This window comes from Aotus nancymaae, unplaced genomic scaffold (genome assembly GCF_030222135.1).
Source record: "Aotus nancymaae isolate 86718 unplaced genomic scaffold, 86718_ANA_hifiasm-v0.15.2.pri h1tg000007l, whole genome shotgun sequence".
NCBI lineage: Eukaryota > Metazoa > Chordata > Mammalia > Primates > Aotidae > Aotus > Aotus nancymaae.
Genome location: NW_026988418.1, coordinates 56040031 through 56062582, shown reverse-complemented (window position 1 = coordinate 56062582; position 22552 = coordinate 56040031). Strand labels below are relative to the sequence as shown.

The 22552-nt window shown below is 38.1% G+C and overlaps 1 protein-coding gene and 1 pseudogene across 3 annotated transcripts in view; both read right to left on the bottom strand.

The window, feature by feature from the left end:
* Positions 1-7863, bottom strand: part of LOC105721682 (RNA-binding motif protein, X-linked 2-like) — a 49750-nt pseudogene extending 41887 nt beyond the window's left edge.
* The window catches only part of WARS2 (tryptophanyl tRNA synthetase 2, mitochondrial), a 130605-nt gene extending 109192 nt beyond the window's left edge, over positions 1-21413 (bottom strand). For all 3 annotated transcript variants that reach the window (XR_010341228.1, XM_021674144.2, XM_064372646.1), the window contains exon 1: positions 21321-21413. Coding sequence is in view for 2 of the 3 variants with exons in the window: in XM_021674144.2 (XP_021529819.2) it covers positions 21321-21410 (90 nt within the window). In the remaining variant the exon portion in view is untranslated. The remainder of the gene's footprint in view (positions 1-21320) is intronic.
* Between the last annotated feature and the right edge of the window lie 1139 nt (positions 21414-22552).

Sequence of the window (22552 nt, the reverse complement as noted above, 5' to 3'; positions counted from 1 at the left end):
AGTAGCACAATTTAAAAAACCTCAAGGTATTCAGGCAACAACTAGCATGATGAATAGATCAGTAGGTACCTCACATCTCAATACTAATGTTGAATGTAAATGGCCTAAATGCTCCACTTGAAAGATACAGAATGGGAGGATGGATAAGAATTTACCAACCAAGTATCTGTTATCTTCAACAGACTCACCCAACCCATAAGGACTCACATAAACTTAAAGTAAACTGGAAATAAAAGACACATTTATTTGCATGGAAAAGAGATATTCCATGCAAATGGATATGAAAAGCTAGCAGGGATAGCCATTATACCAGAAAAAACAGACCTTAAAGTAACAACAGTTAAAAAAGACAAACAGAGACATTATATAATGTAAAAGAATTAGTCCAACAGGAAAATATCACAATCCTAAATATATATGCACCTACCACTGGAGCTCCCAAATGTATAAAACAATTATTACTAGACCTAAGAAATGAGATAGACAGCAACACAATAATAGTGGGGACTTCAATACTCCACTGACAGCACTGGACAGGTCATCAAGACAGATAGTCAACCATGAAACCATGGACTTAAACTATACTCTAGAACAAATGGACTTACAGATATTTATAGAATATTCTACCCAACAATTGCAGAATACGCATTTTTTTCATCAGCACATGGAACATCCTCCAAGATAGACCATATGATAGGCCACAAAACGCATCTCAATAAATTTAAGAAAACTGAAATTATCTCAAGTACTCTCTCAGACCACAGTGGCATAATACTGGAAATTAACTTCAAAAGGAACCCTCAAAACTATACAAATACATGTGAATCAAATAATCTGTTCCTGAATGATCCTTGGGTCAATAATAAAATCAAGATGGAAATTTAAAAAATTACTTGAGCTGGATGATAATACTGGCAGAACCAATCAAAACCTCTGGAATATAGCAAAAGCAGTGCTAAGAGGCAAGTTCGCAGTAATAAATGCCTACATCAAAAAGTCTGAAAGGGCACAAATAGACAATCTAAGGTCACATTTCAAAGAACTACAGAAACAAGAACCAACCAAACCCAAACCCAGCAGAAGAAAAATCACAAAGATCAGAGCAGAACGAAATGAAATTGAAAGAAACAGAAACATGAAAGATAAATGAAAAAAAAGCTGGTTCTTTGAAAAGATTAAAAAAACATTGATACACTATTAGTAAGATTAACCAAGAAGACAGAAGATCCAAATAAGCTCAATTAGTAATGAAATGGGAGATATTATAACTGATACCACAGAAATACAAAAGATAATTCAAGACTATTATAAACACCTTTATGTGCATAAACTAGACAACTTAGAGGAGATGAATAAATTCCTGGAAATATACAACCCTCCTAGATTAAACCAGGAAGAAACAGAAACTATTAAAAAATAATAATAATAAGTAATGAGATTGAAACAGTAATAAAAAAAATTGCCACCAAAAAAAAGTCCAGGACCACATGGATTCACAGCCAAATTCTATCAGACCTTCAAAGAAGGTCTTTCCTACTGAAACTATTGCAAAAGATAGAGAAAGATGGAATCCTCCCTAACTCATTCTGTGAAGCCATCATTACCCTAATACCAACACCAGGAAAGGACATAACAAAAAAAAAAAAACTATAGACCAATATCCCTGATGAACATAGATGTAAAAATCTTCTATAGCTAACTGAATTCAACAGCATATCAAAAATGATCAAATGAGTTTCATACCAGGGATGCAGGGTTGGTTTAACATACACATACAAATAAATGTAATGATATACCACATAAACAGAAATAAAAACAAAAATCATATGATCATCTCAACAGATGCAGAAAAAGCATCTGACAAAATCTAACATTCTTTTATGATTAAAACCCTCAGCAAAATTGGCATAGAAGGGATATACCTTAAGGTAATAAAAGCCATCTATGACAAAACCACAGGCAACATTATACTGAATGGGGAAAGGCTGAAAGCATTTCCTCTGAGTACTGGAATAAGACAAGGATGCCCACTTTCACCAATTCTACTAGCCAGAATCATCAGTCAAGAGAAAGAAATAAAGGGCATCCAAACTTGTAATGAGGAAGTCAAACTGTTGCTCTTTGCCAGTGATATGATGATCATATACCTGGAAAACCCAAGGCTCATCCAAAAAGTTCCTACATCCGATAAATGAATTCAGTAAAGTTTCAGATACAAAAACAATGTACATAAATTAGTAGCACTGCTATACACCAATAGTAATCAAGCTGAGAATCAAATCGAGAACTCAACCCCTTTTACAACAGCTGCAATAAAATAAAACAAAACAAAATAAAATACTTAGTAATATACCTAACCAAAGAGGTGAAAGATCTCTACAAGAAAATCTATAAAACACTGCTGAAGAAAATTGTAGATGACACAAACAAATGGAAACACATCTCATGCTCATGAATGAGTAGAATCAATATTGTAAAAATGATCATACTGCCAAAAGCAATCTATAAATTCAATACAATTCCCATCAAAATACCACTATCACTTTTCACAGAACTAGAAAAAACAATCCGAAAATCTGTATGTAACAAAAAAAAAAAAAAAAGAGCCCACATAGCCAAAGCAAGACTAAGCAAAAATAACAAATCTGGAAGTATCACATTACCCAACTTCAAACTATACTACAAGGTCATAGTTACCAAAACAGCATGGTACTAGTATAAAAACAGGCACATAGTACAATGGAATGGAATAGAGAACCCAGAAATAAAGCTAAATACTTACAGCCAACTGATCTTTGAGAAAGCAAACAAGAACATAAAGTGGGGAAGAACACCCTATTCAACACATGGTGCTGGGATAATGACAAGCCACAACTAAAAGAATGAAACTGGATCTTCACCTCTCACCTTATACAAAAATCAACTCAAGATGGATCAAAGACTTAAACCTGAGACCTGAAACCATAAACATTCTAGAAGATAACCTCAGAAAAATTCTCCAAGATATTGGCCTAGGCAAAGAGTTCATGACCAAGAGCCCAAGAGCAAATGCAACAAAAAACAAGATAAATAGATGGGACTTAATTAAACTAAAAAGCTCCTGCACAGCAAAAGCAATAAGCAGAGTAAACAACTCATAGTATGGGAAAAAAAATCTTCAGAATCTATAGACCTAACAAAGGACTAATATCCAGAATCTACAAAGAACTCAGACAAATCAGCAAGAAAAAGGCAATCAATCCTATCAAAAGTGGGCTAAGGACATCAACAGACAATTCTCAAAAGGAGATATACAAATGGCCAACAAGCACATGGAAAAATGCTCAACATCACTATTTATCAGGGAAATGCAAATCAAAACCACAATGTGATACCATCTTACTCCTGCAAAAATGGCAATAATTTAAAAATTAAAAAATAATAGATGTTGGCCTGGATGTGGTGAGAAGAAACAGTTTTACACTGCTGGTGGGAATGTAAACTAGTACAACCACTATGGAAAACAGTATGTAGATTCCTTGAAGAATTAAAAGTAGAACTACCATTTGATTCAGCAATCCCGCTACTGGGTACCTACCCAGACAGAACCATCCTAAATGCCCATCAGCCAAGTGGGTAAAGAAAATGTGGCGCATATATATATATATATATAATGGACTACTACTCGGCCATGAAAAGGAATGAAATAATAACATTCACAGCAACCTGGATGAAGTTGGAGACCATTAGTCTAAGTGAAGTAACTCATGAATGGAAAATCAAACATAGTATGTTCTCACTTACAAGTGGGAGCTAAGCTACGAAGACACCATGGTATAAGAATGACAGAATAGACTCTGGGGACTTGGGAAAATGAGTACAAGCTGGGTGAGGGAGAAAAAAAAGAAAAGAAAGAGAAACTGAGAAGGAAGGAAAATACAGCTCTCTGAGGAGAGGGAAAAAAATGTAGGAGTTCTTATCTTGGGTTTATGGACTTGCGAAACTGTATACCAAGTTTTGAGAATGCATATATACATTTTTCAAAATAGAAGGTCCACATTTTAATCAAAAAATAGTAACCCCACCTTATCCCCTCAAAAAGTGTAAGAACTCTGAGGACAAGACTTAATACAGTTAATAGAAACAAGATTAGGCATATTAATGTATCTAAAGAATGAGTTATGTCCCCTTGAGAAGTGGAAGCTTTAAAAAAGGAGCTCTACTACAAAAACTTTGGCCTTGTGTTTTAAAGAACTACTCAAGAGAGTTAGCACTATGGCACAGGTGGCAATATGTTGCCCAAGAAACAAGTGTCCCATACTGGAGATGGGTCTTTGGATAATGATAGCTTGATTACCCTACCCAATGGGGTGCCTCAATGAACTCCCTTTGCTGTGGTTCCATACCCATCAAGCTATCTTTTTTAATAATGTGGCTTCCCAATTAAATCTGGCTGTAAGTAAAGACTATGGTAATCAGTGAAGAAAAGCAGTTGGTACTCCTCATCACTCCATCTACATATAAGATATGTGTGTGTGTTGGGGGGGTGTTTGTGACTGTGCGCATGCACACACTACACATTAATGTTAGTCTATAAAACATTTTCCTAAATTGGCTTCCAGCATGTTACCATTTCCTAATTCTCTTATACCTACCTGGACAATAGTATCTTGTCTGGTTCTTCTCATCATTCTAAACTCAAGGTTGGAATGTTCACAGGCTCAGCACTTGAACCCCTCCCCTTTCTTCCCCTTCCCTCCCCTCTTCTCTTTCTACACCTACTGCACAGAAAATCACACTCAATCTCAAGGCTTTACGCACAGTCTATACAGAGGACTCTCAAATGTACATCTCCATCTGCACCTCTCTCCTGTGCTTTGGTCTCACATATCTAACTGCCTACTTGACATGTCCACTAAGATGTCCACTAAGCATTTAAACTCAATGTGCCTAAAACTTAACTCCTGATAACTCCCAATCTTCCCTCCCAAAATCTTGTTACTGTTGCATTGTTTACTATCTCAGTAAATTGCAAATTCATTATTCCAGTTGCTCTGGCCAGAAACTTTGGAAACATCATTGACTCTTTTGTTTCTTTCATCCTCTATCTAATTAGTCAGAAAATCTTATTTATTCTACCTTCTTTAAAATAAATATTCATGTCCGGGTGTGGTGGCTCATCCCTGTAATCCTAACACTTTGGGAGGCCGAGGTGGGCAGATCACTTGAGCTTAGGATTTTGAGATCAGCCTGACCAACATGGCAAAACATTGTCTCTATTAAAAATACAAAAATTAGCTGGGCATGGTGGCACATACCTGTAGTCCCAGCTACTTGGGAGGCTGAAGCAGGAGAATCACTTGAACCCAGGAAGTGGAGGATGTAGTGACCCGAGATCGTGCCACTGCACTCCAGCCTGGGCAACAGAGTGAAGCTCCATCTAAGAATAACATAACATAACATAACAAACATAACATAACATAACATGGCAAAATTAATATCCAGAACCTGATCACGCCTCATAAAACAATCTTCACCACTCACCCTAGTCCAAGCCACCGTCATCTCCTGCTTGAATCCTGTAGCCTCTTACATGGTCTCCTTGCTTTTACTCTTGTTCCTCTTGTAGCCAGAGTGGGGCTTTAAAACTTACATCAGATCATGCTACTCTCCCACACAAAACCTTCCCATGACTTCCCAATTTAATCCCAGAAATAGCCAAAGTCTTTACAATTGACTCTAAGATTCTATACGACTGACCTCTCCATGTCTACCCTCCTATTAGCCATCTGACTTCATATACTAATACTATGGTGAACAGCATAATGCAAACCACTCCAAGGTTAGAGTCCTGGCTCTTCACCCTTGTTAGCTGTGTGCATTCTGTTGCTTGTGTGACAAGTTGTTTAACATCTGTTTCACAGATCCTCATCTGTATTGTCTTATAGGGTTGTTATAAGAATGAAATGAGTTAATACTTGTGAAGTATTTAGAAAAGTATCCAATATGTAGAAAGCACTATATAGTTATTTGTTAAAGAAAATGCTCTCTCTCCTGCAGCCGTACTGGCCTCCATGCTGGTCTTCACACATTCCAGGTTAGCCCCCACCTCATGGCCTTTCCATTCTTTCCTCTTCCCGGCATGCTAGTCCCCCAGATGTCTACTTTGTACATGTTCTCACCACCTTCAGGTCTTTCCTTAAAAGTCACCTTCTTGGAGGCCTCTGCTGACCAACCACTTTACAGCTTTGAAACCTCTCGGCAGTCCCCACCTCCTAATTTCTGCTTTGTTTGGTTTTATTCTCCGTATCATTATTATCTGACATACTATATATCTTACTTACTTGGTGTCTGTCTCTCCTACTGGAATTTAAGATTTTTGTTTTTCAATGGTCTATCTCCGATACCTACCACATAATAAGTACTCAATAAATATTTATTGAATGAATAGATATTATAAAATACTCACAACTTTATTACTCTCATGAATTAGAGATGAGGACAGAATTCACCAGGTGACATATTCAAATAATCCTCCATTGAACAGGGTTTTTTAGTCATTCAGGAGACAATGGATCCAAAAAGTTTTACATGACTATATAAATGAGAGAAGAGTAGATGTTTACACTTATTCAGGTCTCTGTTGTTATCTTTCCGCCTCTTGAATACTCTTCTAAACTGATTAAAGGCTTAGGATGCTGGCTCTCTCTTTGCCTCAAGTTCTGTTCTCTAAGAGAGTTCAATTACCAGGTAGACTACCCATCCAATACACTAGCATTCAATACATTGTTTGATCTCCTCAACCACAATCCTTTACTCCCACATTATACCCTGGGCCTTGCCATCATGCAGAATTTCTCCATTTTTGAAATCATAAATGTCTATATTCTACTCAGTCTGCAACCTTCTACCTTTTAACCCTTTTATCCTTTAATCCCCACTATATCTGCTCTTCAAGTTTATTTAGAAATCATAGCCTCTAATTTTTTCCTTTTTTTGCTGGTACAGCAGTCGCTACCTGTCTTCTCTTCTTCGCTACCCAGCCTGGCCCCAAGGTCATCACTTGGACTACGTTCTCCCGAGCAACCTCAGCTCCCCTTGCCATAGTGTTCCAATAGCGAAGACAAACACTCTAATCCTGGATCAAGGGTAAAGAACTCATTCACTTACTTACTTACTTACTAGGTAAGCAGTTTTAGAAAAAAAAAAAAAAAGGCAGAATTTTGTTCCAAATCTAATTTGTGATTTCCAATTTCAATTAGGCTCTCAACAGTGTTTATCAAACCCTTTTTAAAAACTTACATAATACCTACAGTGTGCTTGGCACTGTTCTAGACACTTGCAAATATTAACTCATTGAATTCTCATACTCACAATAACACTCAGAGGTAGATGCTATTTTTTTTTTTCACAAATAGGACTTTTTATTTGCCACTATTGTAAGTCTGAACTTCACAGATTATTGGACTGGTAGTTCATATCCATCAGCTCGTTTTAGCACCTGTCCCGTCCCTGGTGGCTATTCCAGAACTACTACCTTCACCATGAAGCTCCACAAGTTTTCCCAATTCAAACTTGGGCTTCTTCAGCATTTTTACTTTTCTAACGAAGACATCATGGAGAGAATAAATACACTGGCAAGCGTTTTCTATGTCTTTTCCAATGCTGTCTGGAATCAATTTATTAATCACTTCTTTCAAGTCATTTGTCTATACTTCTCAGGTCATCATTTCCATCGTCTTCTTCAGGATTTAGCAGACCTGTTGGTGCTGAGCATAAGAGGTCTTCCGTATCTGACTGTTGCATGTTTTTAGTAAAACCAATATAGAACAGATGAAGCAAGTAACCATCAGTAGTCTTGACATCAACATGAGTGTCAATCATCGTCCACCGTTTTTTGATCATGGAACACATTTTGTCATGGGTAAGATCCATGCCATGGAAGTTTTGCCCTGAACATCTTCAGTAATCAGCTTGAATTTTCTAAATGCAACTTGATCATTCTGCAAATCAGTACGACGCACTTCAAACACACTATCCTCGAGGCCATCAGATGCAATTTTGGTTACTTGGGTCCTGGTGACTAGCATCTTTCCAGTATTTCTTATATTGAACAGAGTAGGTGATTTCACATCATACCAATCTTTCTTTGAAAATGGATCAACCACTTTCTTCTTGACTCCCTTTCTGCTGCCTTTTGTAAGGTGCTTGTTCTTGCCAACTGCCATGGTGCTGCTCAGAGCCAAAAACTGGGCTATATACTATTATTGTCTCTGTTTTATGGATGAAAAAAAAATTAAGGCACAGAAAAATCAAGTGACTTCACAAGGTCACACTGCCAGTAAGCAGTAGAGCTTACTAACTCCAAATCCTGGCAGTCTAGCTATACAGCTCAAGCTTTTATCTCCATGTTCTTCTCCATGTTATAAATGAAAATGAGGTATAGAGAGGCTCAGTAACTTGCCCAAGGATATTCATTTAAATATTGAATGGAAAAACTTTGATTTTAATGCAAGGAGTCTGACTGCAGAATTCATACACAAACCCAATAACCTATAACATCTCCTCAGAACTGAAGCCCTCTGAGAAAATCATGCTCAACAGGTTTTGGAGCTCCTCAATTTCCCATGCCAGTCTCAGCAAACTTATCTAGACCCACACTTACCTCTACCTTTCTCCCACTCTCCTAGTGTTCAGTCATTTGCTCTGGACTACATTTTTTCCTATTTCTTCCATCTCTTTCCTGTGTTGTCAATCTTTCTAACTTTACTGGCTCTTATAGTCATGCTCAAGTTTCTTTCATCCTAATAGACCTTACCATCAAAAAATTTTTTGGTAAGGCCACTCTTTATAGCTCCCTTCACCTGCTCATTCTCTTCTCAATCAGGATCTTCCAAAGAGCAATCCTCACTTTCTCACCTCTTCTCTCACGCTAACTAAGCTTCTGCACCAATAACTCTTCTAAAGCTTTTGTTGCTAACATCTTTAGTGATAATAGCAACTGTAAATTCTTTTTTTTTTTTCTTTTTTTTTTTTTGAGACAGAGTCTTGTTCTGTTGCTCAGGCTAGAGTGCAGTGGCATGATCTCGGCTCACTGCAACCTTCACCTCCTCGGTTCAGGCTATTCTCCTGCCTCAGCCTCCCACGTAGCTGGGATTACAAGTGCTCACAACCACGCCTGGTTAATTTTTGTATTTTTTAGTAGAGATGGGGTTTTACTATGTTGGCCAGGCTTGTCTTGAACTCCTGACCTAGATGATCCGCCCACTTCCCAAAGTGCTGGGATTATAGGCTAAATTCTAATGGATAATTCTTAGTTTTCATCTTTGAAATTCTCTACTCCCTTGGAATCCTTAGATCTATACTCTAATGATTCTTCTCCCATCTCTGTCTCCCTTTTTTAATTCCTCAACTCTAGTCTCTTCCCCAGGGTTTGAACTGAGAGAAGTTTTAAAAAGCTTGATTTAACTTTTTCCCCCCACTGTACATGCTTTTTTTAAATGATCTCCCTGTAGAAAATGCAATTTAAATGGTATTCATCTTACAGTAATCCCATCAGTGGTCATGGCTTTGTTACTCCTTTTTGAAGAGCCACTCATCTTGTTCCCCATTCTTTCTAACTTGTGGTAAAAATGGAAACTGGTTGACCCTGTATCTACACAAGGTCAGTCTAAAGGTAAGCATCTGAATTCCAAAAAGACAGGTATCATGGAAGCCTGACCAAAAAGTCTGCTGGATAGAAAAGAAAGACAGAGGGCAAGCTGTGTCTCTATTTTAGTCATAGGTATGTTAATATATTGTCAATCAAAATTAAGGAAATGTGGTCCGCTAAAGAAGTTTTGTTCTATTTTAGAACGTGAGAAACAGTGCAGGAGATATGTGAATGCTGAAGCGCTGAAATTTCAAAGACACTTTAAAGATTTATGGGTATAAAGTATAACTGGTTCTGGATTTTACAAGATGTCTGGCCACTGTAATCACAGACTGCAAGAGAATGTTTGTGTCCTATCAAAATTCATATGTTGAAACCTAATTCCCAATGTAATCGTATTAGGAGGTGGGGTTTTTGGGAGGCAATCAGTGGCCTCATAAAAGAGATCCCAGAGAATGAACCAGTAAAGAAGCACTCACCAGACATGGAATGTGTCAGCACCTTGATCTTGGACTTCCCAGCCTCCAAAACTGACAAATAAATGTCTGTTGTTTATGCTACTCAGTCTGTGGTATTTTGTTATAGCAGCCTCAATAGAGTTAGTCATAGATTTACCAGAAAGATGCTGCAATCAAACCCGTCTCCTTGGCCAGGCAGAGTGGCTCACATCTGTAATCTCAACACTTTGAGAGCTGAGGTAGGAGGACCACTTGAGCCCAGGAGCTTGGGATCAGACTGGACACCATAGCAAGACCTTGTGTTTAATTAAAAAAAAAAAAAAAAAAAAAAGGCCAAATGTGGTGGACTGTGCCTGTAGTCCCAGCTATTCAAGAGGCTGAGTATCACACATCACTCGAGCCCAGGAGTTCAAGACTACAGGGAGCTATGATTGCACCACTGCACTCCAGCCTGGACAGCAGCGCGAGACTCTGTCTCAAAAAACAAAAAAAAAATCCCATTCTCTCTAACAAATATGATATAGCACAATTTAAGGTTTTATTAAACATGTAATGACAATTTGGTAACCCAGCATAGCAATAAAGCTTTCCTGACCAACTACTATAATACCACTGGCCACTTTAAAAGAAGTAAATATAAATTTTTTTCAAAACCTTGGTTGTATAGATATAAAAATCTGCTTGAATCACATTACTCTGCATTTATTAAGGTGCAAAGAAAAATGAAGTTGTATTAGCTTACATATGGCCTTACTGTCTATATTGTGTAACAGTGCAGTGAGACCTAGGGCTGTTTTCTCCATCCTTGCAGGGCATACCAAGATCTACAGAGCAAAAGGGCTACACATGGTTTGACAAGTTGCTTAAATGGGACTTAAGGTGAGTAAATGAGGAAAAAAGAAAGGCAATGTCAATACAATAAATGAGCTTTTTATTTCCTTTGTAAGTTGAAGAAAGCACACTCTTGATTATAACAGTAAAAACCACATCAATTGTATAGATAATATGGCACATTTATTGAACTAGACAGTCCTTTGAGGCAAAACCATATGCAAAATAAAATCTTTTCATCTTAATCCTATGTCTACACTTTTCTATACAGATTTAACAAACCTCAGTATAATGTAAAGAGGTGGAAAACCCTAGTATAATTAGTGGTACCTGTGAAAAATACAATTAGGGTCAGAGTGACAATAAAAGTCAGTCAAGCAACAAGTTGGAAATCCACACCCTCTCAAAAAATCGTTTAAATAAAATTGGTATGATCTTCCAATCATTTACAAACCTGGATACTCTGGGCAATAATAAGATCACTTATTAACTGCAACAAACATTACACATCTTTTGTAATTAAATAAAAATACACACAAAAATATATGGTTTCAGTTCAACAATCTCCTTGATGACAATGCTATGCACTGGCTCATGTGTTGTCTCATTGATTTTTTTTCACTGAATTCATTCACTCATTAAATCCTTATTGAGCTACTTCTGTAACAGGATATTATGCCAAAGATTTAAGAATTAAATCTTTATTATTATAATAACTCGTTTTCTCACACACAGCTATTATAGCCAGGGCACAACAGGAAGAATCTTCCTGTCTTTCATCACTGGTGGTGGCCTCCAGAAACATACTGTCTGCTGAGGTCTGCCTGCTGAGCGGTAGCCTAAGCCGCACCTGTGGTACAGTGTACACTAAACTGTTTTCTGCTGAGGTGTGCACAAAAGGTCTAAATGAAAAAGAGCATGCTCTTCCATCTATCTTAAAGCAAACACCTATACACAGAGACAAAATATAAAGGATGTGGGTTTTTTTCTATAAGAAAGGTACAATGTCCTATAAAATTTCAAACTGGAAGCAATCATTTCCAGTTTCAGAACAAAGTTTTTGGAACCTATATCTGAGGTTTTTGTTGTTGTTGCTGTTTGTTTTAAAACATTTTATTGTGATATAACTGATATCACAAAAAGCTGTACATATTTTGTTTTTAAAGAATGATAGAATACAGACAGATAAGGTTAGGAAGAAAGGCCTTTCCAAGAAGAGGTAATGACATTAAAAAGGAAGTAAAAGGGAATAGCTCTGAGGAAACTTGGAAATTTATGAACTCTAGGCCAAAGGATCTATGTAAGATAGCAATGGTCTAGAGAGAGATTTTGGATCCAGACAATGCAAAGTTTTAAATATTTGTCTGTGAAAAGTCTGGACTTTATGAGGAACCCCCCCAGGTTTCTCAGTAAGGGAACAACAAATTAGAGCTCTGCTTTTGGGAGTTTAATCTGGTCAGACTGATTGTGGGGGATGTGGTGGGAGGGAAGAATAGTATGGCAATGGGAAGAATCCTACTAAGAGTGATAAGAGTAAAAGAGAGAAAGGTTGCTGGATAAAATTATATATTATTGAAGAAGTCATCATCAAGCAGAGAGGACCTACCGGGTGCTGTGTGGTGGCCAAGAAACTTTACGTATGGTAGGATTTCAAATCTACATAATTTTCCTACAATGTGAGGAGTATTATTAACACATTGCAGATGAGACAACTGAGGTTTAGGGAGGTCAAAAAACTGCCTGGCATCACACAGTTAAAATGTGGTTGTGGAGCCAGGCCTGGTCATGCACGGTCTGCTTTCCCATACTTACTCTTAATGAAGAGCGAGTCAACTTTAAGCTGACAAGTACAATGCTCGTGTGAATGTTTATCCCTATAAACTTGCGTCTCTAAGTTACTGAGTCTGGATGTCTCACAGCTTAGTGACATAGAAGTAGCTGGAAGGTTGCCAGCCATGGGAAAAGCCAAAGTTGGCCAGGTAACTAGTAGCCATGGTGGGGGGCCAATCTGGCTCTCTCCCCAGGACTGGCAAGGGTTCCAGATAGTCTGGTCCTTAACATCTCCCTTGGGGCTCCATCTTCGCACTGCACACTTACCCTCAGCCCAAGAGACCTCTTCTCTTTTCCAGCAAATTTATGAACTGGCTGCTCAGACCATTCTCCCCACGGGAGGACAGGAATCCAAATCAGGGATTTGAGTAAACAGTTCCATTTCCCTTCACTATTATATCCTCCTGCTTCCCAAAAGGGGTCCAAAGTAACATGGTGAATAAAGAGTAGGCTTTATTCATATAATAAAGTTGAACAATCCATGCAAAGTCTCTGTTCATGAGGAGTATGAAGAAAAGTTCATGAGAAGCCCCTTGTTTGATGTATAAAATGAATTCTGTCCAATGTTGCTAATTTTAAAACTTCACTGGCATTCTGATTAATATACTAATATACTCACCTTAATACTACATAATTAATGAATTATAGATCTCTTTAATAACTCCTTCAAAGGACAATCTTTTAGAATACAATTATTCCTTGTCCCTTGCAGAAATGGTCCACAACACTATTTCCATATCTCCCACCTTCCCACTTTGTACTTCTGCTACTTCTTGAAGAAAGCACTCTAGCCATAAATCCCAACTAGACCCTAGATAGTGGTCCCCTGGTCATCCATCAGCTTTAGCTCTCACCACCTCTCCTCTGCCTGCAGGGCTCTGTGCAGGTTGACCTTTCAGCTATAGACTGTGTTTAAGTAGAACTTCCTACATGCACCTTGGGACTCATGTGTTAAAAGCCCTTGTTTTATACACGGTAATCCTAGTGGCAGTAGCCAAATAGAGACATGAAGATAAATTTACAAGACAGCTTTGCTTCTTTCTCATAATTCATTGAGCCAAACAAGACTGTAAAAATAGCAACAACAAAGGATGATTTATAATTTCTACTCTACATGTCACCATGGCAAGATATATAAGTGGCTTTCATGAAACAGATTTGAGTTAGAAGGCAGTTATCAGCAAATTAACATGTGTACTTTGTTTCAGAAGATACCATCATTGTAGTTAGTGCACAGGGTTTGAAATCAGGCTGGCTGGCTGTACATCTTGGTTCCAACACTTGGTAGCTATGTAACCTTAAGTTAGTTATTTAACGTCTCAACATCCTCACCTATAAAATGGGGCTAACAGCACCTACCTATGAGGATTAAATGAGTTAATAAATGTCAAATATTTAAAACTATTTTTGGCACACAGTAAGCATCCAATGAATGTTGGCTATTATTGCCACCACCTCCATTATCATGTTTAGTAATAACTGAAATTATCAGGGTACTATCAGACCAGGGCCCAAAAATGAATTAAACATTAAACTAATTTTAGTCCAAATAGGATAATAGCCACTGAAGTAAAACTTGAACCCTGATATTTACTTTATATTCATCATCATTACAAAACTAGTTTTTTAAAAAAAGGGAAGGCACAATAAAAGTTTAATCAGTGAGTAAAAATTTTTGATGGCTAAATAGAGGAACTCTGCATGTTGTACTCAAAAGTAAATGAGAATGTGAAGCCTTCTGAAAACTAGAAAGTACTATATTAGAATAGAATATTATTAAAGAGAATAGATTCCACTTTAAAATGTTTTACAAGGTAAGATGTTATTTTATTTTATACTTTCAACCATCTTACTGAAAAATTTGTACCTATCATCTCAAGAAAATGGGATAAGAAGCAACCTAACCAAGGTCATTCAGAGTTCCATCAGTGGAGTTGCCTGCCCTATACTGTAATGAGTCACAGAACATGAGGATAGGAATGTGAAGGAGAAACTGAATTCCTGCATGCTGCTTGGTGTATCCGCAAAGAATGCAAAGGATGTAGAAGTGGAAGTTGTAAGAATATCCATGAATTAAATATCAGAGCCTGGCGCGGTAGCTCACGCATGTAATCCTAGCACTTTGGGAGGCCAAGGCAGGCGGATCACGGGGTCAGGAGTTCAAGACCAGCCTGACCAACATGGTGACACCTCATCTCTATGAAAAATACAAAAATTAGCCACATGTGGTGGTGCGCACCTGTAATCCCAGCTACTCAGGAGGCTGAGGTAGGAGAATCACTTGAACCTGGGAGGCAGCAGTTGCAGTGAGCTGAGATCATGCCACTGCACTCCAGCCTGGGCAACAGAGCAAGACTCCATCTCAAAAAAAAAAAAAAAAATCAGATTGGCTTCCCTCTGCTTTTTAGAAGGCAAAGGGGAAAAAAAAGTTTCTTAGCCAACCAGAAATAAGTTCAATTAGAACTTTCTTAATTAGAAATGGAGGAGTAGCTCAAGATAAACAAGGAAGATTTTGTGGCAAGAAAAAAGAAAGCTACAGATGAATTTTGGTTAATGAGTAGAAACCTAACAGAACTCAGGTGATGGGTCAGTGCAAAGACCTACAAATGACCTTGCTATGCTCAGTAAGCAGAGAAGTTAAGAAAATCTGTGAAGCCTCTGAACTGGAGAAAAAAAGATAGGATATTGTTAAGAAATGGTAGAGAGAAAACTGTAAATGCCTGAGCAGAGTTAAATTAAGTCAAGCTGGAGTCAGCGTAGCATCTCTGTGACTATAAATTATCTCTTGGCATCTAGATCTCACACTGTGGCTGAGTAGCTTCTATCCTAAAGGAGTAAATTTCTTTGCGGAAATTTAGGAGGAAGATTTAGGCCTCCTGTTGTAATCTTCAGAAGAGAAACTCTTGAACTCCTGAATGATGGCAGTAGAATAGAGTCAGACAAAGAACTAAAATAAGTGTTCTCTGTGAGGAGGCTAGAGGCTGGGTTAGTTACAACAGTGAGAGAGTGAATCCAAAGCATTATCTTTGTGCACGAAGACCTGCATGTTAGGCAGAAATAAGCCATAAAAAACAAAGAAGGCAAGAAAAGGAAAGAACGTTGTTTCACTGCTCTTGCTTCATGTACTCTCACGTAGCTTAAGATCAATAGAACACTGTATTTTAGTTATAAAATACATAAAAATCAAAGTAAATACTCTCAAACCACTCATTTGCAGTGCAGCTCCTTAAAAATAATCCAGCCATCATACGTGCTCCTCATCAACAAACTTACATGGATATTTACAGAAGCTGCAGTATTTTTCAAACTACATCTTAAGAAATCCAAAACTGTGTGGCACCGTCTCAGGAGCTGCTGAGTTGTGAAGTAAGTTGGCGGGGGGCGGGCGGGGGGCAGTGGTGATGGGGGAGAGGGAAATCAAACAAGCAGGGCTAAAAATACCCCTCTGCTTCTTAAATCAGAAAAGCTTTGCTTTTATCTGTTTTATAAAACAGGGATTCATGTAAGATTTCATTTGATAAAAGATACTCTTGGTAAAGTGGGAAAAGCATAGGCAAGACTAGGTTTGAACTTTGTCACTTGCTATCTACTTATCCTGTGACTTGGGAAAGTTACCTAACCTCTATGAACCTTAGTTTCCTCTTCCATGAAATGGGAAGAATAATATTTACAAATGGTTGTGTGAATAAGATAATGTATAGCACATACCATGAGGCTTTAGCACATAGCAGGCACTAGCTATTAATTCCTTTACTGAAAGACAAGAAATATAGATACAGGATAGACAGACAGGCAGATGGGTTTTGGGTTGTTTTTTTTGTTTTGTTTTTCAGACAGGATCTTACTGTGCAGTGGCGCAATCACTGCTTACTGCAGCCTCCTCCGGCTCAGGTGATTTTCCTACCTCAGTCTCCTGACTAGCTGGGAGTACCGGCATATGCCACTAAGACTGGCTAATTTTTTGTATTTTTATAGAGACAAGGTCTCACTATATGTTGCCCAGGCTGGTCTCGAACTCCTGAACTCAAGAAATACACTTGCTTTGGCCTCCAAAGTGCTGGGATTACAGGCGTCAGCCACCGTGCTTGGCCAATAGATGCTTAAATAAACAAATCTGTATAAATATAGTTATACAAAAAATATATATATTTGTGTGTGTGCATACATATATTTTTAGCAGCTTCTGTAGACAACTTTTCTGTAACTTGCAGTCATTCAAAAGATACACTGAGAAAGAATTTGGGGGTCAGCAACATCACTCTCTTCAAAATTTCCAGGCCGTGGCTGCCATAGTATCTGCTAGCATAAATCCTCAGCATTCAGCTACTATTCTTCCTCTGTATTTTCAACAGTTACTATCAGTAGTTTTCATTAGCTGCTCAGCTATTTTTCAAACAATTTAAATATTATTATCATTTATAATAAAGTAAGTCAGTTCACAAAAGCAATCAACCACAGAGCACTTTAAACAAATAGACTCACCAACTGAGATTAAAAGGAGCTTGAGAGTGGATCCACATATCTTTACTTGCCACGGAGAGATGAAGTAACCTCATCAAACTGGCAGAGTAATCAACTAGCAAAATCCCCAGATGGCTGCTGTAGCTCTTGAACACATACCATGCTGATTAGCTCATGCTGCATGTTGCAAGGACAATATATGGCAGGGAAAAGTCAGTGGGAAAACTACCCCAATTTAATGTCATTAACATTGCCAAAACCTACAATAACAAACACTAATTGCAAAATGAGGAAGAAATGCCTGCATTAAATTTTACCATCCTAATTCCACTATTGTGTGACACTGGGCAAGTTACTTAACTAAAGTCTATTTCTTCATGTTTGAAATAAGGTGCTAATACCTGCCTTAAGGCCTTGTTATGAACAATATCTCTTCGTGGTATTCTTGCCAAAAATCCATAACCTCAGTCTAATCACAAAGAAAAATCACACAAACCTAAATTGAGAGACATTCTACAAAATAACTGACCAGTTCTCTTCAAAAGTGCCAAGGTCATGAAAGGCAGAAAGTGTATAGATTAGAAAAGACATGACACCTAAATGCAATGTGGAATCTCAGATTTGATCTTGGACTAAGGAAAGGGACAGTGAAAAAAACTGGTGAAATTTGAACTAAGTTAGCTAAATTAATACTATTGCACCAATATTAGTCTTTTGATTTTGATAACTGTATTATAATTATTCAAGACAAAGGTTGGTGAAGGGTGTACAGAAATTCTCTGTACTAATTTTGCAACTCTGTAAATCTAAAATTATTTAAAAATTTTAAAAATTTAAGTCTTGTGAGAACTAAATACAGGGTCAAAAATTTTAAACCATGCTTATTTTTTGGAAGGCAAAATTCTTGATCTAATGGCTATACTTAGCAATCATTAACAGCAAGAAAATTATGTGAATACTGGTCAAACCCAGGCTAGGAACCGCTAAAAATGAAGCATGCTCAATTGCAATAAAATGTGGACACTTTATCATACTTCAACTGAATGATAAATATATTTGCAAATATCTATTAACCATCAATATTTCACTCTTTGCACAATACAATCATGACTTAATGCTTAAAGAAGTATGGATTCTGTGTTTGGCCAATGATGACAGGCTTGAATTTACCTAATACCATCAACATTTAAACATAACATGTCAGATCTTAATTCCTCTGACTCTATGACTACGCTCATCTTGTCAGATTTCAACAGTTTTCTGTCAGGCAACACCTGGCAAAATAAACGGTTTTCATATAAATTGTAGACATCCCATAATGAGTATGGAATGATGTACTGTTATTCTTGTTACTATTTTTTATTTTGAACTTGAGTTTACATCTGGCCTTGAGAGGTAAAAGCCTGCATCCGAGATAAGCAAAGAGCCCCTATGCCAAGCTTTTTACCCAAGATTTTGTTTTTAAAAAAGAAAACACTAAAAACCATTCAAACAACCTAGGAATCACAATATGTTATTAGTTACAGTTTCTAACATAGCACTGCTATGGCTCATTCACTTTGGCTTTCCACCTCAGGAAGTAAGTTCACAGCCAAAACTAATAAAAAGTAACTTCGCTATTTCTTGGTTTTTGATAGAACCATTCACATAACAAATATACATTTTTTCCCATTATGCTATCCTCTTGCAAAATAATTTTTGTTTTCTACAAAGCTTATGAGATATCATAAAAATGTCTAATGCATCTGGTTTAAGAATCCAATGCTTCTTTCACATATTTCTGCATCTGTTCACGAAATCCCTTTGACTTCAAAGGAAGCTTTTCAAGAGAAAAAGAAGATACATACAGGAAAAGTGGTCATAAATTTTTAGTAGTCCTTTTCTAAGGCCATTTTAATAACAGTACTGTGGAACAAGTATCTTCCTCAGAAACCTAAAATATCACAAATGGTATTGATGACTAAAGATTTGTTTAAAGATTTATGATTTCAAAACTTTTTTCTGGTTATAAAAGTGTGTATCTTCAATTTAGACATGTGAAAAATATGGAACGCTATAAAAGGAAACAAATAACTTTTAACCCACTATTCAGGAAGGCCAAAGCAAAATAAAAAAGTTAAAAATGTTTGTTCCCTTGCAGTCATTTTATGTATATGTTTATATAAATATTTATATATAAACATAATACTGTAATAACACTATGAACACAATTTTGTATCTTTTCTCAATGTTTCAAAAGACCACATTAATCTTTCAAACCATCATTTTCAACGACTAAAATTATATGTAGATTCATACTTTAAAAAAATATTCTCACATTTAATTCTTATTCTACTCCAAGCTAAATTAAAGGTTTAGAAACATTCACCTGTACTATAAATTCTACATCTTGAAACAATCTATATTAATAATTAACTTTTATAGCCCTATTCATAAATGCCACTGAAACAATAGTAAAGGTTTAAGAATTTTTTTTTTCTTTAGCATTTATACTGACTTGGTGTCTTAAACTTCCCTCGGCAGGCAGTCATTAGCAGGCTCTAGTTTTTCTTTTCTCTTCGATTCTCTATTCTCAAGACATCGTCAATTCTTTAGTATGGAATAGGGGGAAGTTTGGAACTAAAGCTACTTTGATAGCATAGGTGTTAATGTGTTATTAATTATAAATAATCAACTAATTCTGATTCTGCAGAATCAAACCCTCAAATTTCAAGGAGAGGAATTTTTGATGGATTTATCCAATTTTGAATTGTCTTATCTAATTTTGCTGCTGAAATTTAAAGTAACATTTGAATAATTGTTTGTTGACAAGGAAATTTCTGGTATATATTAATATATCGGCTTATAAGAATGTGTGAGGCTCACAACAATAAAGAAACGAAAGTTCAAAAATTTATGACATGATTAGAAAAATAAGTTGAATTTAAATCTTGGTTTTCATAATTACTCCCATTGGCTTTGTTTTGGCGTCATAATCATGGAACTATAGATTTCCCAGAGCTTGAAGGAACATTAACATGTCCATCAGTCCAACTTTTCCTCCACCCAATAAGCATAAAAAAAAAAAAAAAAAAAGACCCAGAGAGATTGTGACCTGTCACACAGCTATCAAGTGGTGGACCAAACCCTGGAGCTCTGGACTACCTTCCTCTAGTGCTCTTTTCAACACACCAGTTATAATAGGTGTGACATCCTCACACCTCCGTATGGTGACAATGAATACGCAAAAGATGCCAGGAAATTACCTAATAAAATCACAGTATCTCGTTTCTCTCTAGTTCCCAGAAGTTACCTCCTGTAGACAACGTATGTCAAAGTGCTTACAGAGATGGCACTTGGAAGACGTTTGGTAAAAGTCTTAATAACGGAAAGGGTATCCCCTCCTCCCGACATTTCTGCCACGAGGGTAAAATTCCAATTATTTAAGACAATTAAACCAGGCCGCGACGTGGTCTCCGACCCACGAGATTAATGGTAACGGCAATGCTGTCAAGCGCAGGACAGGACAAACTCGGGGTCAGCTTGCTATCACTTTCACAGCTGCCTAGATACAGCAGTGCTGTGGGGCCACGAGAAGCAACCAGAATGGACGATGCAGACACTTGCTCAGGTACCACACTGCCAAGCTGCTGCCCCGACCTGAGCCGCCCAATGCCTAACAAGACTTCTCTCATCTCTCCGACGAGCCCGTGGTTTGCTGGTAGGGTAAAGAGGGTAAAAGCAGTAACAGGACCACGAGAAGAAGAGCAGTCTCTAATACCCCCAATTTCTGAAAACATAACGCCCGGGGTTGGCTCACCGCGTTGCCCGGCAACAGCGGCGGCGATCAGCTCCCACGACTGGAAGCAGAGGCAAGAGGTCAGGAAGCGGAGACAAGAGGTCGGGGAGCGGCGCGCTTTTTTTCACTAAGGGAGCTTTACGTCATCACGTATCCTTGCAACGTCACTACGCTCTGAGTAGGCGGGCAGTCATAGGCGAGTAGACCTTAGGCGAGAGAACGCAAGTAGTTTCCCTAAGAAACGGGAGGAGAAAAATAAATAGAAGGCAGTGGGATGAGAAGAACCTCGCGGGATGGGAAGCCGCCGAGGGAAGGGCCAACCTTTAGTTACCTGGGGAGTGGGAGCAGCTGCGGATCCTTTATGAAGTGCCCGGATGAAGCTCCAGCACCCACTCGCTTTCCGCACTGAGTGCAGCGCCATCTTGAAAGGGGCGGAACCGTCTTCTTTTGAATGACGTCGGTTCAGAGTGCCAATCCCAGTCTCGCGACACCTGCTTAATGGGTGCGGCCTGGGCCCCACGGCTAGCCGCGCTGCCGCTATCAGGCTGAGTACACTTTTTGCGGAGCAGGTGCGACGGTAACAGGGTGGGGCTTTAGTGATTTTCTCTGGCTTCCTTGTCTGGAAGGAGAATCTTAGGTATTGTTAGTAGCCGCACTTTAGACTGGGAAGAAAGTCAAGTAGGCTGCCTTTCTGATCCTATCTCAAGGCAACCTTTAAAAAGTTCGTTTAGGAACTCCCAGTTCTCTTGGAGGGCAATATAAGGTCTTTTGAGACATATGTGGCCCATTTCCTTTTTTTTTTTTTTTTTTTGAGACTGGGTCTCACTCTCTCCCAGGCTGGAGTAGTGCAGTGGCGAGATCTCGGCTCACTGCAACCTCCCCCTCCCGGGCTCAAGCGAGTCTCCTCCCTCAGCCTCCTGAGTACCTGGGACCACAAGCATGTGCCACCACTCCCAGCTAACTTTTGTTTTTGGTAGAGGCAGGGTTTCACCATGTTGCCCAGCCTGTCTCAAACTCCTGAGCTCAAGCCAAGCCATACGCCTAGGCCTCCCAAAGTGCCGGGATTAGAGGCATGCGCCACCGCGCTGAGCTTATGTGTCCTTATTTCATTCGTCCTGTAAACTTTGTTGAACCCTACCGTAATGTGCTCAGCACTGAAGGTACGGAGAAAGACGTATGTTGCCTTCAAGATGTCTACAGTCTAATAGAGTTGCAGATAAATAAATGATACACACTTAATAGGTGTTAAAGAAGCAAGCACCAAGTTTTGAGGAATAGTTAGGACTGTGGTGCTTCAGCCTAGTTTAGGGAAGGCTGCAGGAAGATTATACCTGATGGAAGGAGTTATTTTGTTTAGGATTCTGAGAAGATTTAATACACTTCTCCTGCTTCTGTTAATTCACCTAAAAAATCTCCTAGACAGATTACGAGTGTTTCAGTAAAAATATAACTGGAAGAAATTCATGAGAATTCCTTCATATGATTTGTTGTAATTTATCCATCCAGCTACTGAAAATTAACAAGGAGAGGTAGGAGATAAAAGATACCTATAAAGGAGCTGAA